The sequence below is a fragment of the Mercenaria mercenaria genome, chromosome 12 (genome assembly GCF_021730395.1).
Source record: "Mercenaria mercenaria strain notata chromosome 12, MADL_Memer_1, whole genome shotgun sequence".
Classification (NCBI taxonomy): Eukaryota; Metazoa; Mollusca; class Bivalvia; order Venerida; family Veneridae; genus Mercenaria; species Mercenaria mercenaria.
In genome coordinates, this window is record NC_069372.1 from 37,508,519 (window position 1) to 37,526,763 (window position 18,245).

Sequence of the window (18,245 nt, forward strand, 5' to 3'; positions counted from 1 at the left end):
AGCTGTGTGTACTGTAGTATCAACACAGGTGTAAAAATAGATATACTGTATGTCGAATTTAAGACGAGGTGATGGAAATAAACTCAATTTTATATCGTATGTCACATATTGGATATATTTATAGAACTTTGCCTAAATTTACACAGATATTATTTGTACATTTTAGAGGAGGAGGTTGAAATAATCTTAATCAATAATGTTTATCGTATGTTACATACTTGTATTGGATTGTACATAAATTCATCTACTTATGAAATAGATACCATATAATTAAAAGCGAAAATATATGATGATACAGACTTCAGTATGTGTTTCACTTGCTCAGAAAAAGATCATCATATAGACGTTCATGGTAATTTAAAAACAACAAAACGTTATGCGAGAAATCTTTCTCCGTTTTCCCGAAAAGGCAAGATTTTAAAGTGAATATATGGAAGGATATTGAAGGTACTACACTGACGAGATACGAAAACGCAACACACATAATGTCTGAATATATTTTTACTACAATAAGCATCACCTCGAAATGTTCGATACATAAACACCTCGATACTCTATAATACCCATTGTGTTAATTTTACGGTCTGTTATGATGACTAGATTTGAACACAAAGGGTATAGAGTATCGAGATGTGTATGTGTTAAACAGGTCAGAGACTTCCCCTGCATTGAGAGACATTTTCTCGATCTAAACATTGTCTCTCGTTCTAAAGTCAAAATGCCTTTCGATCGAAAGACTCAAATTAGCTTAAGCAACGAAAATCAATGAAAGAGTAATTAAAACTCTCTTTTTAGAATGGCAAATTTATTTCAAATATAGAAAATTATCTTTCTTTCATCAGTTCTTCAAAATCAAAATTATTTGGGAATTTTGTTTAAGCATTATAATGCTTAAGCAAACTTCTATGACAATATGTTTCTTGTAAAGTTTACTTGAAATAACAAGTTGTTTCAATGAATAAACAATGCGACTGTAATGAAATGATTGTTTTAATAATGATTTTATGCTTTTTTTTCAACACTTAAGCTAAAAACAGTTTTTCGATCGAAAGACGTTTTGTCTTTCAAACGGGAGACATTGTTTAGATTGAGAGACTGTCTCTCAATTCATGGGAAGTCTCCGACCTGTTGAACATCTCAAGGTGGTGCTTTTTGTAGTAAAATTATATTCAGGCATATGTTTGTTGCGTTTTCATATCTCGCCAGTGTATATAGGAATTTCCGTGTCACCACTTTCTTTTGGTGTATATTGTCTCCTTTCAACCAGGTCAAACAGCGGTCTCGTGTCTTTTGTCTATGGTCAGTCAGTGATCTTGTGAATATTATCTCAGGATGAACGCCCTATCTGCAAGGAAAAAACAGATCATCAAAATTGTTGTCATGGGACCAGGCGCTTCTGGAAAAACTGTGCTGTGCAACAGATTTGTAAAAAAAGAGTTTGTAAGCTGTCCAAGGGCAACTATCGGTACGTATTTTCTTCTATGCATTCTTCTCCCTTATACAGTGGTAACTTTTGGCACTTAATTTCTTCTTTGAATTCTTATATCCTCTAAACATAAGAAATGGCGTGGTATATGTTTTGGCACAACACTTGTCACTGCTAATAAATGCTGTCAAATTTATTCCCTGCAATTTTCATCATTTGTTCAAAGAGATGTTTCCTGCTAGTAAATTACGAAATATTGATAAACAAATGTGTACAAACATTAAATCCCTATGGAATATGCATGGGTATCCTAATTTATGTCTTTTCTTATTACTTTTTGAACCAGTTTGCCTTTATATTCTGAAACGTTTTCAAAACCTGACTGAAACAAATAGCTTTTAGCAGAGATACGCATATGTTAATATATGCATAACCTTTTATTTCACATTTATTAAATGTAATGACATAAATATTTCTCAAGTTCCAAGTTATTTATGCAGTTATGCTCCTCACATAATAAGCGATTTAAACACTGAATTATCTTAACTTGTCAGCTGAGATTAGTTTCAGTCAGCATATATATATAATGCTTCGACTTATTATTTTATATTGACAACATGGTCACCTATCTTTTTATATTATTTTTCTAAATTCACCTTAAATTCATTTTTAAATATTACAGTAATAAAAGTTACATATATTTCTTTGAAATAACTTGGAAATTTCCTGTAATTTTTTTGTATATTTATATTAACTTAAGGGTGCGCCATTTCATATAGACTTGTATTAAGATTATCTTAAGTGGGGTCCATGTTCTCAAGCAAGAAATACACAAGTTGCATACAATTAATTCCTCATATTACACTAGAAACAAGGAAAGCACGGGATTTGTTGTCTGAAATGGATGTTTTCATAGGGCTATATTCATATGGCCGGTTGCAAGACAACTATAAGCTAGAGTTAAGGTTTAGGAGTATATCACCAAAAACACAGAAATATTTTATAAACGAATAACATCGTTACCAATATTTTACTTAACCATTACATGTTCTGCCGTACTGTCCCGTACTGAAAATATTCTGAAAAAGTTGTCCCCCTTCGAAAATGAATGCCATCTGTAAAGAAATAAAAATAAACAATTGCTGAAAACTGTGTTCACTTATATATATATTCAATTATATATATATATTATGATGTTACTGTCTCCGTCAAAGATTTATTTAATTGTTTATTTATTTGGGTTTTACGGCGCACCAACACAGTATAGGTTATATGGCGCCAAACAGGACTACAGATTTCGGTATTACGTCTCATTTACATCGAAATAAAAACATGAGGTATCGAATCAAAATTTACATACCTGCTGGACTCACAGAGTTACTGCAAAACCAAATGTTAAGACCCTATTAGACGCCTCTTACGATCATGCAAGGGTAAGGCAGTGGTTCCAATTCTTTTCATACACAGATCGTCTCAGAACCACATGGGGCATCTCCGTCAAATCCCCCTCCATCTGAAACAATATTTTCGCATTGTTACATTTGCTTTCTATGATCTTATTGTTCTCTACAAGCTCACTAAAAATTTCTTTCTTATGAGGAGAAAATAAAACGCCCTTTTGCCTAAGCATCTTTAGTTAATTGTTGTTGAATTAATGTTATTTATGCCGTGTTATGAGAAAACCAACAGAGTGGCTTTGCGACAAGCATCCGCGCAGTCTGTTCTGGAACCATGCTGTTCGCTTTCAAAGCCTATTGCAATTAGAGAAACCGTTAGCGAACAGCATGGATCTTGACAAGACTGCGTGGATGCGCAGGCTGGTCTGGATCCATACTCGTTGCAAAACCACTATGTTGGTTTTCTCATGGTGCGGTTCGTTTGTTTTCAAATGAGCGTGGATGTTGAATAATTCGATTAACAATAATAATTATAAATGTATTATCTTATTATCCGAATCTGGAAGATGTATATTATTTTATGGGACATACTTTCCTTTTTTGCATATCTTAATTGCCGTGAATTAATCTTTTCGACGCATGGTAATTCTTTTAAAACATAGTTATTGTTATAATCTGTGTGTATCATGTTTATTTAAGACTTCTTTAATTTGAGACCTGTTTGTCGAGGAAAATTTAAGTAATTCTGATATATGTATATTTGTATTAATGTATAGTTATAAATTGACTGTATGATTGTGTATAGATGTGTGAATGTACACTGTTTATGGAATTTAATTGAAGGCCATGCTGGAAATAAGTTGTATAATATTTGTATTTGTACACTAAGTATGTAACCTTCAGAAAATAAAGTTAGTATTATTATTACTATTAATTTTGTAATGTTGTATCGTGTATACACATACACCCACTATATTGTAGTATTTTATTGAACTGTCAAATGCATATTGATTACATGGGCGGAACACAGAATATCTTAATCTTCGGTTGATTTTCGGTACATTCCGTATAGTATACGGAAAGTAACCAGCAATTAAAATGGTTTATATTTAAAGCGTGCATACGCATGTACGCAAGTCACGATAGCTCAGTGGTCATCGTCAATAGCTTGAAATCTGGAGGTCTTAAGATCGAAACAGTTCAGAGTCTGTGTTGTTGTTTTTTCCACAAATTTCAAGAGACACTTTGTATATGTACATTTTTATGCAATGTTCCCTTCATTGTATTTTTCACAATTTTTTTTTTTTTTTTAATTTATATCTCGTTTTTTTTTTTTAATTTCTCATTTCTTTAATATATATTTATATTATTTTATTTCACAGTTCATTTCACTACATTACAAATTTCATACATATAAATTACAACTAGCTAAATTCATCATTCAGTTTCGCTCGCGGTGTCGGTACTGCTATCATCGGAGTCATATAAATCATATAAACAATTAAAAACGAAAAATAAAAATGTTCTACTTAATGGGCTCGAACCAGCGATTTCCAACATTTGAGTCATATGCTGTAACCACTAAGCCCACAGATACGAACGACGAGTACACGTTTCACTTACAATACTAATAATGAAATTTGGACACTTAACCAAAATTTATTTCCGTAAAACATACGGATAGCACCGAAGTTGGGCCGAATATTATAATATCGAATGCACAGAGCGTGTAATGTATGCACATTTGACAGGTTAAAAAAATAGCACAATACTACTCTCGCATGGTATTTGTAACAATAACATGTTAAATGTTACATGTTAAATGTTACTATTGAGAAAAGGGGAATCGGGTAGAGAACCCATTATCCGTGACAAAATAGTTGTACTACTTTTGAATCGTATTGATTATAATGAAAACCCTGATATTTTACCTTGAAGTAAACCCTTAAACCAATAAAGACATAATCGCCTTTTCCGATAATGTTTTCGTTATCGTTCTCTATTTATACATGTGAATGCTTAAATAAACATGATTCGCCGATCATCCATTACTCAACTGAGCAAGACTTGAAATTTTCATGCGCAACCCATTTGACTCCGGTAGATAACTCAACCCGCCGCTCAGCGTTGATCCGCGATATATCGAACGATCTGTCCTGCAACCGGCCAATAATCGTTACTCAAACTCACACTTGACTCAAACTTGGGTAAGTATCACTCAAGTGGACCTCGTGTAGACCTTGTGGGAGTGTGAGTTGAGTTCGTAAGTCATATACATAAATTCCACTCAATCTTAACTTTGGAAGGACAGCTCGAGTAATGGTTTCATTGTACATAATAGATTTAGAGGATTATAACGGTTTATATGACAATAACATCAAAGATATGCAAAAATGCTGATCATTATTTTTGTAGTTGGAAGCTGTCATCTTATTGCTTGTCTGTATGTTTTTCCGTCCGTCCGTTCGTCTATTTGTTTTATAATACGTCCTTCCGTCCGTCCATCAGCTAGTCTACTCATCTGCATAATTTAGTAGAATTTAATTTATACTTAGAAATATAGAGTTTAATTTTCGCTGAAATTGAAATCTATTTAAACAACTGAATTTTTAACTCTGCCATTAATTGTTGGTGTTTCCTGAATGCCAGCCCTCGTATTTTTTTTTTAATTTTCAATTACTAAAACATAATTGAGCCGCACCATGAGAAAACCAACATAGTGCGTTTGCGACCAGCATGGATCCAGACCAATGTGCGTATCGGCGCAGTCTGTTCATGATCCATACTGTCCGCTAATAGTTTCCCTAATTGCAATAGGCTTTGAAAGCGAACAGCATGGATCCTGACCAGACTGCAAACGCACTATGTTGGTTTTCTCATGGCGCGGCTCATATCTTTTAATAAGATAAATGTTTCCGTTGTCATTTGAACAATGAGATTTAATAATGATAGGTTCTTCATGACATTTAATTTGACGAATTGTTTATATTATTCAGTATGAATTAACCGATATCTAGGCTTGTGAAATTTAAATATTTGTTACTACGACGTGTTTCTGGGAGTGACTGATGAGCCCTGTTAGGCTAGCTTTCGTAGATGTAAATTTGATTTCCTATATCTATTTTAACCGTTTTTATTAATTAAACAGCTTTTAATTTGTTGGGTCTTTTTGCGTTTTCGTCGCCCTCAACAATATATATTAAAAAAGAACTTAATATAGTTTTCCAAAATACCTTGCACAAATATGAACTTCCGCTTTAACATGACACTGTTATCTTACCTTCAGATTAATTAAAAATTGTATTTTTTTTCATCTAAACTTACATTATGAGACATTGAAAAACACTCAAGGGTCCCCAGGACCTCCCTCAACAGTTACTTACTCTTTGGAGTTGACTCAGCTGTCACTCACCTTTATGAATACATTTATGACTGTTAGGTAATTTATTTGAGTGTACTTAATGAGTGGTGTTGGAGTATTGTCCATGAATATAGCCCATAATCTTGATTGATTTACAAGGGTATTAGTATATACTTTACCCCTTTACGTACCGCAAAGATAGATTTACAATCATGTCAACTTTATTACGTAATTCCTTTATTGCATTTATATAGGTTTTATACAATGGTAAATTTAATACATATAAACGTCTCCTTTAAAACTTGTACAATGGCAATTTTAATACGATGTGTCTTTAACTTATATTTATTGCAATTCGGGTATTACACAAAAATACTATCAGAAAAATACCTCTCTATACATTATTTATACAAATAAAAATACTCGTGTGGTTATCGAGTACTTCAAGATATAATCAGTATAACAATTACAATAGATTAGGCCTACAATTTAATAATTACAAATTGACTTTTAGAATTGAATGTTTGTTTATACTTTTATTTATATCATCAGAATCACTTTTCCCAGTTTCCCAAAATGTCATCGGTATGTGCAAAGTCATTACTGTGAAAGGTTAGATTGCATCTTACTGACCTTAATTTCTTTCTTTTTTTTCAGGAAGTGACTTTTACATTGGTACATTTGTGTTTGATGGAGAGGAATTTTCAGTTCAATTTTGGTAATTCATTTCTATCGATCTGTGCCGATGGTACTTCGTTTGCCTATAAAAACCATGCTGAAGACATTGCATCATCAGACCGCTTGTGTGATCAAACTCGTGCAGTGGCGTTTCATGCGTAACAATATAACATACAACAGGCAAACAAAGAAACGATTACAGGCTTTTGATACAATACATCTAAACAATGATTTTAGCATTAAGGTACATGTACCATTAAGGTGCAGTGACAAAAAGTGATTAATGTACAATTGTCCCAATTGGAATGGCATTCCCATAACCGTTGATGTCAATGTGCAAGAATATGTAAGAAGCAGGATAACTGGCTTTAGATGTCGTTTCTGACTATTGTTTCTTTAAAATAACTATTTCTATTGTATTTTCGCTTTATGATGAAGACTTGATAATCAGCTGAATGATAATGAGCCGTGCCATGAGAAAACCAACATAGTGGATTTGCGACCAGCATGGATCCAGACCAGCCTGCGCATCCGCGCAGTCTGGTCAGGATCCATGCTGTTCTCTTTTAAAGCCTATTGGAATTGGAGAAACTGTTAGCGAACAGCATGGATCCTGGCCAGACTGCGCGGATGCGCAGGCTGGTCTGGATCCATGCTGGTCGCAAACCCACTATGTTGGTTTTCCCATGGCACGGCTCATATAATATCCGAACTCATTTACAGCTTTCTTGATACCCCTAACCACAAAAGCCAAAGCACTATGTTCTGTAATTTGTCGCCTATTTTCGCACCTATAACTTAAAAGTTTTTGAAACAAAGTAGGTGTATCTACCTGTATGAAATATTGTAATGAAATAAAACAGTAAAATGTCAAATTAAAAAAAAATAAACAAACCTCTCAGAGATTTAAATTATATAGTGTTCAGTTGTAACTTGATCGCGTCTTGTAACAGATTTTGAGTGGACTTTTTCAAATTGAAACTTTTCTGCAAATACTGATTATAGTTTGAAATTATTTAAGGTAGCTATGGCTTCCCATATTGCTTGACATTATACACTGAAACATTTGGCACCACCTACAGCAAACTTTATAAAGTTGAACATCTGGTAAAGATAATTAAATGTATCGGAACATTTTTCGAGTATGAGTAATTGCCCCTTAAGCACTAAGTGACCTTGTATTACTCTCTTCATTGATATTGCCTTTGTCCATAAACAACAGAATTATGATGTCTCAATGTTTACGTTTTATAGCGTATGTTTTTGACCAATTATGTAGTTAAAATATATTGTTGAATTTTTATTGTTTTGTGTATTTTCAGGGACACTGCTGGTCAAGAACGTTTTGGAACGATGGACAATATGCTTTTTCGGCGTGCAAACGTAAGTTTTATTCAGCCTTTTACCTTTTAATGGCTTTGGTCAAATAGCCAAATAGCTATTTCAAGTTTTAAGTTAAAAACAAATCATCCTTCCTGCTATTTTTTTTTTCAAAATTTAGCGGTCACCCATATTGTATTTAGAAAAGATAACCATCATTATTTTATGTTACGAACAATGTATCAAAATTCGCTAAAAGTATTTTACGGTTCTTTTAGGGAGTTGTATTTGTGTATGACGTAACAGATGAAAGCAATTTCGAAGAAACTGTGCGGTGGATAGAGCACTACAGAAAGGTATGGTATCGGGTATTTTATAAAGTTTGTTTTGTACCTCCCAATTTTTATATTTGTGGAGGCGGTACCTAGAGTTGCCCCTGTCCGTCCGACTTTGTGTCCTGCACATCCCAAAAAGTATATGACCCAGTGTCATTAAACTTCAATCGAATGTTATTCGGCATTTTAAGTTTTGCATCATTTAGGATTATTAATCAGCATGTGCAATTGTGCACCGAAGTTCTTTTTATGGATTTCACTCTCCAAGACCAATGTTATGACCCTTTACTTGGTCCAGATATGCGTAGAATATGCATTAAGGGCAAAACAGTTACTGTCCCATGTATCTCAAAATATAAATATGTACGGTCAGGAAATATTTGAGGATTGTTATATATCATGTGAAGTTTTGCACCTGATTTTCTCTTTTGGATTTCACTCAGCTAGACCAAGATTATGGTCTTTGACTTAATCAAGATTACACGTATAGTACTTAAACGTTTGTGTTGCATATATTTCAACATATTTCACACAGAGTCATGAAACCATATACAATGACAGAAATTGGGGGCACCTGTGTCCTATGAACACACATCTAGCTTTATTTCATATCAGAGACTTTTGCCATATTGTTTATAATCCCAGATAAAAGTAGATGGACATATTAGTCCAGTAGAACTTGAACTGGGCCCTGTAATAGGGTATATACAAGGCAATTTTGCAAGAATTCAGTTTAATGAGAATCCACTGGCTGACATCTGTCATCTTTGGGGAATTTTCATTCAGCGAAAATTCAAAATAGTTGTCAAATTTCAATTTTGTTTTCCTTGAAAAAAAATGAGGAACTTTATAGTGGTGTTTATTCACGTTCTATTGCTTTATGTTATTCATTGAGTGAAGTATACACAATATCTCTTATGATTTCCGCTCGGTGATCTTCGGGCATTTTCCATTGATAAAATAACAAAAAGGCTGCCATCGTAACCATGATAAAGCGGGTTGTTTTTCATATCGTATTTCGGTTGGTTGCTTAAATCAGATAAAGGTGTTGTTGTTATTTGCAATTTCATTTTTGTACAAATAATCAGCACTTAAAACCAAATTATTGAGAAATAAAAATACAATTAAAACGTCACAAACGTATAGATACAACAGCAGCAACAACAACAACAACTGTTCTTCACATAAAAATGTAATATAACTGGGAATATAAAGTTAACAGACAAGCAAATGTTTGGATACTGTGGTAGTCAGGAAGCCAAAATTGTATAAACATGTATACACACGTTTTTGACCTGTTGTAACATACTTAATAGACATATTACTACGTTATCAAATTCAAACAGTACTAAAAATTCACTAATGCCGCCTAGTACTCTAATTTCTCTATATCGTATTTCAACTGTATCAGTTCTGGTATAATACATTTATAGCATCAGTAGTTTAACTTTGTTACAGTATCTATACTTTTTGTTCAATATACATAACTGTTATAACCTTCTAGTTTATAAACGATCTGTAACTTGCTCTAGTATCAGTTATGACTTACAATTATGAATTTTGATTATAGATATTTGACGGCGATATGATAATTGTTGGAAATAAAAGTGATTTGGGAGAAAAAAGAGAAGTGAGTACCCTTAGAGGTTACAAGGTGCGTATTAAAAAATCTAACACTTATTTGTACTAATATAAATGAGAATACAGCATTATGTTTAGAAGTCAAGGATTTGTACACTATATCAAAGGCACTTAAAGGCAATGAGCTCAAGATTGTATGACAATAAAAAAAAGATTTATACATATAACTATGGATCATTAATCTATTGATATATTTCTTAAGAAGGCTTTGAAACTTAGTTACAGACAGATTATATGTTATGGAAACACATAAAAATGAGCTGTTTTTACTATTTTTGCCATTCAAAAATGTAAAGCATTAACAACGGGATACCGAAGGTAGTTATACGGTTTTTTAATGGCCATTACGTATGAATTCATGAATTCCATGGTGTATTGGTAAAGACAGTTGGAAATATTTTATTGACAAGGTGGCCCGGGTTCGATTCCCAACTGGGGCGTGTCATTTTTCTTCGTTTCCCACTTTTAGGACAGTTAAGAAACAAAACCATGTTCTGATGTTCATACTATAGATAATGTTCAATTTGATTATAGACAAAATCTTGAGTTCGGATCCTTTGAAAAATATTCACTTACAGTCATGAAACCGTGTACAGTGTCAGAAAACGGGGACACCAATGTCCTATGGACAGACATCTAATATTGTTTCCCAAATAGTTTTGTTCTCAAACAAAATTGCTAAATTTATAAACATAAGTTGACTAAACATTTTAGGCACATTGTGGAGGCTGTATTACTGTTTCAGCGGAGAACCAAAATTTTAAAAGACAGAAAAAAAAACATTTTTAATATTTTAATTACCTCCCTTTCATTTGCACAAGCAAGATGGACTGATTAAAACCTATTTTCTGAAATCGAAAACAAATACAAAACGTATCTGAATGTGTCGTAGCGTAATCACAAATAGCATAAGGCACTTGTTTGGAATGCATACCGCTTTTCCCCCTTTTGTACTGATTGTTTTCATAATAACTGGAAATAAGATAACACTTTATCATGTAATATTTCTATGGTGAATACACTCATTTACTACAATAATAACCTGTTTATCTTGTCTTCGCTTTCCAGTTTAGTTTTGGTCATTTTTTCATCTAGTATATACCAGCATATTTCCTTTGTCTATAAATATTCGGGAAACAGTGGCTCTGAAAGCTCTTCATAAATTTGAGCCGCATCATGAGAAAACAAACATAGTGGGTTTGCGACCAGCATGGATCCAGACCAGCCTGCGCATCTGCGCAGTCTGGTTAGGATCCATGCTGTTCGCTTTTAAAGCCTATTGGAATTGGAGAAGCTGTTAGCGAACAGCATGGATCCTGACCAGACTGCGCGGATGCGCAGCTGGTCTGGATCCATGCTGGTCGCCAACCCACTATGTTGGTTTTCTCATGGCACGGCTCATATTATATTTAAGAGATATTATCTAAAAGAACTCTGCGATGAATATCATTAATGCGAAAACGACACAGTCGTACTCAACTCGGTAACGAAAATAAGGAAATACGCATGTTTTTTTTTGTAACGATTCTTAGTTTTAAACGTTTTTTGTTTCATTATATGCACAATTATTTTAGTTATTTATTGATTCCAGCTTGCTTCGAAATATGGTGCCAAATTTTTTGAAGTGAGTGCTAAAACTAATGCCAGTGTCCAGGAAGCAATAGATACTTTACTAAGAACTGCAGCAGCAAGGATGCTTGGAAAAAAGGTAATAGTTTCTATAAAGTTTAATCATATTTCTCAAATGTTTATTAACAGCAAATATATTCTGCGAACGAATAAAAACAACAAACGATTTGACTCTAACTTTTGCAACGCTGACAATATGTTTTAACAATGTTTTTTTGTTTAACGTCATAGCCAGTTTCACCCCATTTTCCCCTAGAACGTCACGCAAAACCACATGAAGTCAAATTATTTAATATGTTGAAAAGTATTGTGGTGGTATTCAAACAGTTTTGTAAAAAAGGTCATGCCTTTTACACCCCTGCAGGACAAAAGATACACGCAACACCTGATTTGATTCTGTACAAGCACTTGCCTATTCCCCGGAAATAACAACGAGGTTCTCCACATTAGCTGAGCTGGAGAACGAACAAAATATGCTTCGCCCCGGGACCTTACACACGACCACATGGTCCATAGCTAACCGGGTGGACATTTTTTTTTGTGCCCCCCCCCACCCCCACACCCCCATGAGTGGTGGGGGCATATAGATTTGCTCTTGTCCGTGCGTTCATCCGTCAGTCCGTCCGTGCGTCCGTCCGAAGTTCGTGACGCGCTTAGCTCAAAAAGTATTTGATATAAATTGATGAAACCTTGCATGAGTCTTTATCATGATATGAACTTGCACACCTTCTATTTTTCGTCTGGCTCCGCCCCCTAATTTTAGAGTTATGGCCCCTGAAATAGTCAAAAATGCACATTTTCACCTTGTGACACGCCTAGCTCAAAAATATTTGATATAGATTCATGAAACCTTGCATGAGTATTAATCATGATATGAACTTGCGCACCTTCTATTTTTCATCTGGGTCCGCCCCCTATTTCTAGAGTTATGGCCCCTGAAATAGTCAAAAATGCACATTTTCACCTTGTGACATGCCTAGTTCAAAAAGTATTTGATATAGATTAACGAAACCTTGCATGAGTCTTTATCATGATATGAACTTACGCACCTTCTATTTTTCGTCTGGCTCAACCCCCTTTTTTTAGAGTTATGGCCCCTGAAATAGTCAAAAATGCACATTTTTACCTTGTGACACGCCTAGCTCAAAAAGTATTTGATATAGATTAATGAAACCTTGCATGAGTCTTGATCATGATATGAACTTGTGCATCTCCTATTTTTAATCTGGGTCTGCGCCCTATTTTTAGAGTTATGGCCCCTGAAATACAAAAAAAATGCACATTTTCACCTTGTGACATGCCTAGCTCAAAAAGTATTTGATATAAATTGATGAAACCTTGCATGAGTCTTAATCATGATATGAACTTGCGCACCTTCTATTTTTCATCTGGGTCCGCCCTTATTTCCAGAGTTATGTCCCCTGAAATAGTAAAAAAATGCACATTTTCACCTAATTATGTGCCTCACTCAGAAAGTATTTAATGTAAATTTATGAAACCTTGCTTGAGTCTTTATCATAATGTGACCTTACACACTTGGCATTCTTCCTGAGAATTTTAGTGTTTATTACAGAGTTATGGCCCTTGAAATAGCCAAAATGGATTTTTTGTTTGTGATGCTCATAGCTCAAAAAGTATATGGTATAGAATAATGAATCCTTTTCATAATTTTTTTTAGGCTATACCCCATTTAGACTGCAAACATTTGAATTATTGCCCTTTATTTGTGACAAATGTACCAGTGGGGGGCACACCCTGTGTCCTACAGACACATTCTAGTTAAATATGCTGTTATAAGATTATAAAATAAAAACTTTTGCATTCCAGTTACACATTTAAAAGCATAAAGTAAAAATTTAACAATATCTTTTTAAATGAAGGTCATATAAAGGTGTCAGTACAGAGTTTTGAAACAACTTTAATTATACATGGTATTTCATGACTAAAGAAAAATGCATTTTTGCATATGAATATTCATTTTGACAAATTTGACTTTCCATAGGTCTGCTGATTCATTTTGGAAATCATTAATTGAATACTCATCAAGAGCATTAAAGGGGCCTCTGTGACCAAGTGGTTAAGTACTCTGACTTCGAATCTTAAACCCATCACCAGTGGGTTCCAAACCGCGTTTGGGATGTAGAATTCTTTATGTGAAGAAGCCTTACAGCTGGCTTACGGAAGGTTGGTGGTCTGCCCAGGTGCTTCTTGTGATGAAATACTGCCCGGAGGGCACCTTACGTCTTTCTGAGCCATAAAAATCATCAAGAGCCGCTATTTTACATATATATTTGGTGTGAATTTAACACAACATAAACAAAAACTCAAGAGCATTTGATTATTTCGGTTACGTTTAAACTATGAAGTTTAAATAATGGTCTCATTTTTTAACCTGGAAAATTAAAATCTGTCTGATAATAAGACTTTGAATGCGTCCCAAAGTTATTCTTTAACCATTTGATACCGTAATGTACTGGTGTTTGTCAAAAAGGCAAATATCTTAAGTCATCGTATTGTTTTAAACATTGATCACATATTATCAGAAAACAAGTAACGATTAAATCATGTTGTTAAATCTATATCCAGGTCCCAGAAGAAATATTACACGACCCTTATGCGCTAGCTATCTATGAGAAAGCTTTGCAAGCCGGTAAAGAAAAGGATAAGTCTATTCGGGTAAACATAGTCGGTAACTTCAGACAAGGTAAAACGACATTAATGAGAAGGTTGTTGGGGCAAGAAATCAGAGACATTACAAGTACAAATGGAATAGTTGTCGAACAGTATAGATGCAAGGAAACTAACGATGGGACATTGCATTACACCAAAGCAGACGACATTGATACCTCGGAATATGTCCAGCGTTTAGTTTCGGTTGCTGTAAGCGGTGGGCTTATAGAAGAAGAAGCGCAAGTTAAGTGTTTGTTGCAACAAACTATAACAGGCGCAGAAATCTCAAAAGAACCTATGCAAACGACTAGTGAAGATTTAGCCCAAAGTACAGATACTAAAGATATAATAAATAATTCATTAAGCAAAAGTGAAACAAAAGAAGGTAATCAGAAAAAATCTTCATTGTTATCAATAGAAGAAAAGGATGTGTTTGCAAAAGCTCTGAAGACTAGTCAGCCATCCTTACAAAAAGAAAAAGAGACTGTGTTTGATATTTGGGATTTTGGTGGACAGTACATTTTCTATGCAACTCATACAATCTTTCACAGCAAAAGGGCAATTTATGTTTTGGTGTTTGACTTGTCAGTTGGCTTGAACCAAATTGTCACTGAGGACCAGTTTCCAACAGAGTCGGAAAGTAGAGATATGAAATATTTCATCAATTTCTGGATGAATTCCATTCATTCGTTTGTTGGATCCGAAGATGGCTTATTACCAAAGGTTATCCTTGTAGGTACTCACAAAGACAAGCTGAAAGGTACGAAACGCGAAAAAGAAATATATATCAGCAAGTACTTTGAAGAGATCAGAGAAATGTTTGATGGAACAAGTTTGTCAAACCATATTCATTTTGACGATTTTGCTGTTGATAATACTAATGCAAAAGATACTTCTGTGAAATCATTGCGTGAAACAATCATAAGAATTGGAGATGAACAGTCAGAAACTTTTGAAATACCACTGAAATGGATTCAGCTGGAGAAGTCATTACTGGAAAGGAAACACCTAAAGCTTATCTCAATAAAGTTTGTCTTGGCAATCGATTTTGAGAATGAATTTCCTTTGAGTGATAAGGAAGAAGTCAAATTATTCCTTCGTTACCATCATGCAAAAGGGACATTTGTTTATTTTGATGAAGAGCCGATATCAGAATATGTTGTGCTCGATCCACAATATCTCATAGATGCATTTAAATGTATACTCACAAGTGAACGTTTCTGCACAAATGAACCAGAACTCCGCCCACTTTGGAGAATGCTACTCACGGAGGGAAGACTTGAAAGACAACTGATTGACCGGCAGTGGGGAAAACCTGAAGACAAATTCAAAATGTACAGAGAAAACAAAGAAATTCTATTGTCATTTCTTGTGAAACATCACATTATATCAGAAGCTGCAGCTTTTGATGAAAACACACACAAGTCAACAGGACTAGGGTGGTTTGTTGTCCCCAGTCTCTTGGCAGATCAATCATCGAGAACAGAATTTCACAAATTTCTCAGTGGAAAGCAACAGACAAACGTTCGTTATGTGATATCGTTCGACTGTTCGTCAATTGCTCCTACAATTTACCATCGCTTGGTATCAGCAGCAATAGGTAAGTGGCCTATAGCAAAAGCTGGCAAGAAAACGTTAATTTACAAAGACACCTGTGTAGTTCGGTTGAACATTGATCATGCTGGAATAGCTGAGATGAAAAATAACATGATCGAGATGACAGTAGTAAGTCTTTGTCCTTCAACAGGTATAAACGGTGAACAAGCAGACAATTTCCGGCGATTTTCTGAAGCTGTAATTACAGATGAATTTCAGAAATTGCGGAGTGCCGAGGACATCCACACAAAACCATACACTATTTGGTTTAGATGTAATCATCAGAGTCATGGCTTAAACGGTAGTGAAAATCTAAATGCAATGAAGGAAATGGAGAATAGAAAATTTGTTCCATGTCCAGACTTAATGACCCATGATGTCAACGTTGACAAGGCGAAGGAAGAGTGGTTTCAAGACAACAGGAAAATAGTAGTTATTCCAGACAACCAGTTGACTGACATATTGCTAGGCAACATATCACAGTGCATCGGTAACAACTGGCAACTACTTGGTCTTGAACTAGGGCTAACACATGTTCAGATAGAACACATTGTCGAAGACCATCCACATAGTGCAGTCATGAGAATATACACAATGCTTCAAACCTGGTGTCGGGAAGATGAAGATAAGGCAACGCTGAGAGCTCTAGTTGAGACAGCGCAAAGATGTCCGCAAGTGAGCGTTGACTGGGACAAATTGAGAAACATCCTAGACAGATTACATTAAGATATCCTCACAAGAACTTTGATTAGAATGATTAGGGCATATTGAGAAATGTCTTAGATAAATTGCATTAAGAATACCTTACGTTAGCACTGAGCAAAACAAACTAAAAGCTATCAAAAATAATTGTAGTTAAGATGTTCTTACGTTTCAATTCGGTTGGAAAAATTAAAACATCCAATAAACAGACTGAGTTAAGTCCGTACCATAGCCCTCATAAACTGAATTTAGATTACAGACGCGAGCGTTCATTGTGAAAAATGAGATACATTGTAACTGTATAAACTGAAATTACACTATAAATGTGACAAAGTATTGAAAACTTGTACTTAAGAAAGGATTACCTTTACTTCCTGATGTTGGAAAATGGTTGTTTCTTTCTATTTTATGCTTAGGGTGTCGAAGACCTTGAAGGAATGCGGTCCGTCTGTTCATCAGTCCTACATGCGATACGTTGGTTGATGCAAATCAACCTCTTTTGGAAATAGTGTGTCATACATTCATTTTGTATATTGGGAAAACATTGAAATAAAGATTATTATATTTACAAAAATACGATTGCTGTTAAATTTATTTATAGTTAGTATTCCTGTAGTCCGCTATATGATATTTACTGACAGTCAAACATAAGATGTCCATTATTTAATTTTTGACTACAAACGATATGAGCATCTGAAAGAGAGTGTTATATATACATCCGTTGGAAGCATGATAGAAGTTTCAATTGTCTTTATACCGGGAAAACTTAAAACACAACTTGAGGAGTTTTAGTTATTTAATTGCCATCTTTGATATATATGTATATTTACTGCAAGTTGTACGGGTTCTTTATTAGGTGTTACTTCTGTTTTTGCTACAAGTTATTAGTCCCCCACCACAAGTGGTGGGGGGTTATAGGAATGGTTTCCGTCCGTCCGTCCTTCTGTCCGTCCGTCCTTCCATCTTCCGTCCTTCCGTAACATTTTGTGTCCGCTCTGTATCTCCTAAACCCCTTGAAGGATTTTCATGAAACTTGGGTCAAATGATCACCTCATCAAGACGATGTGCTGAACCCATGTGTCAGCCATGTCGGTTCAAGGTCAAGTTCACAACTCAAGGTTTGGGCCTTCCATTTCGTGTCCGCTCTGTACCTCTTAAACCCCTTGACGGATAATCATGAAACTTGAATCAAATGATCACCTCAAGACGACGTGCAGAACCCATGAGTCAGCCATGTCGGCTCAAGATGAAGGTCACAACTCAAGGTCAAAGGTTTGAGCCTACCATTTCGTGTCCGCTCTGTATCTCTTAAACCTCTTGAAGAAAAATTATGAAACTTGGACTAAATGATCACCTCATCAAGACGATGTGCAGAACTCATGAGTCAGCCATGTCGGCTAAAGGTCAAGGTCACAACTCAAGGTCAAATGTTTGAGCCTTCCATTTTGTGTCCGCTTTGTATCTCCTGATCCCCTTGAAGGATTTTCATC

General features: G+C 34.9%; 1 protein-coding gene across 2 annotated transcripts; it reads left to right on the top strand.

Annotated features, from left to right (window-relative positions):
- Positions 1–15: 15 nt before the first annotated feature.
- On the top strand, positions 16–17,343 carry LOC123535281 (uncharacterized). 2 transcript variants are annotated; one of them, XM_053519720.1, is made up of 8 exons: positions 16–96; positions 1,268–1,465; positions 6,842–6,902; positions 8,185–8,245; positions 8,461–8,538; positions 10,088–10,171; positions 11,750–11,866; positions 14,374–17,343. In XM_053519720.1, the coding sequence occupies exons 2-8, from the start codon at positions 1,333–1,335 to the stop codon at positions 16,777–16,779; spliced, it is 2,940 nt and encodes a 979-aa protein (XP_053375695.1). In that variant the 5' UTR covers positions 16–96; positions 1,268–1,332; the 3' UTR covers positions 16,780–17,343. The 2 variants fall into 2 exon arrangements, with proteins under 2 accessions (XP_053375695.1, XP_053375696.1); XM_053519721.1 differs by lacking the exon at positions 16–96 and adding an exon at positions 144–447.
- The last annotated feature ends 902 nt before the right edge of the window (positions 17,344–18,245 follow it).

Coding starts and splice junctions, on each gene's coding strand:
- LOC123535281 (XM_053519720.1), top strand. CDS start 1,333: ATGAACGCCCTATCTGCAAGGAAAAAACAGATCATCAAAATTGTTGTC. Junction 1,466..6,841: donor CTGTCCAAGGGCAACTATCG/GTACGTATTTTC, acceptor CTTTTTTTTCAG/GAAGTGACTTTTACATTGGT. Junction 8,539..10,087: donor GGATAGAGCACTACAGAAAG/GTATGGTATCGG, acceptor TTTTGATTATAG/ATATTTGACGGCGATATGAT.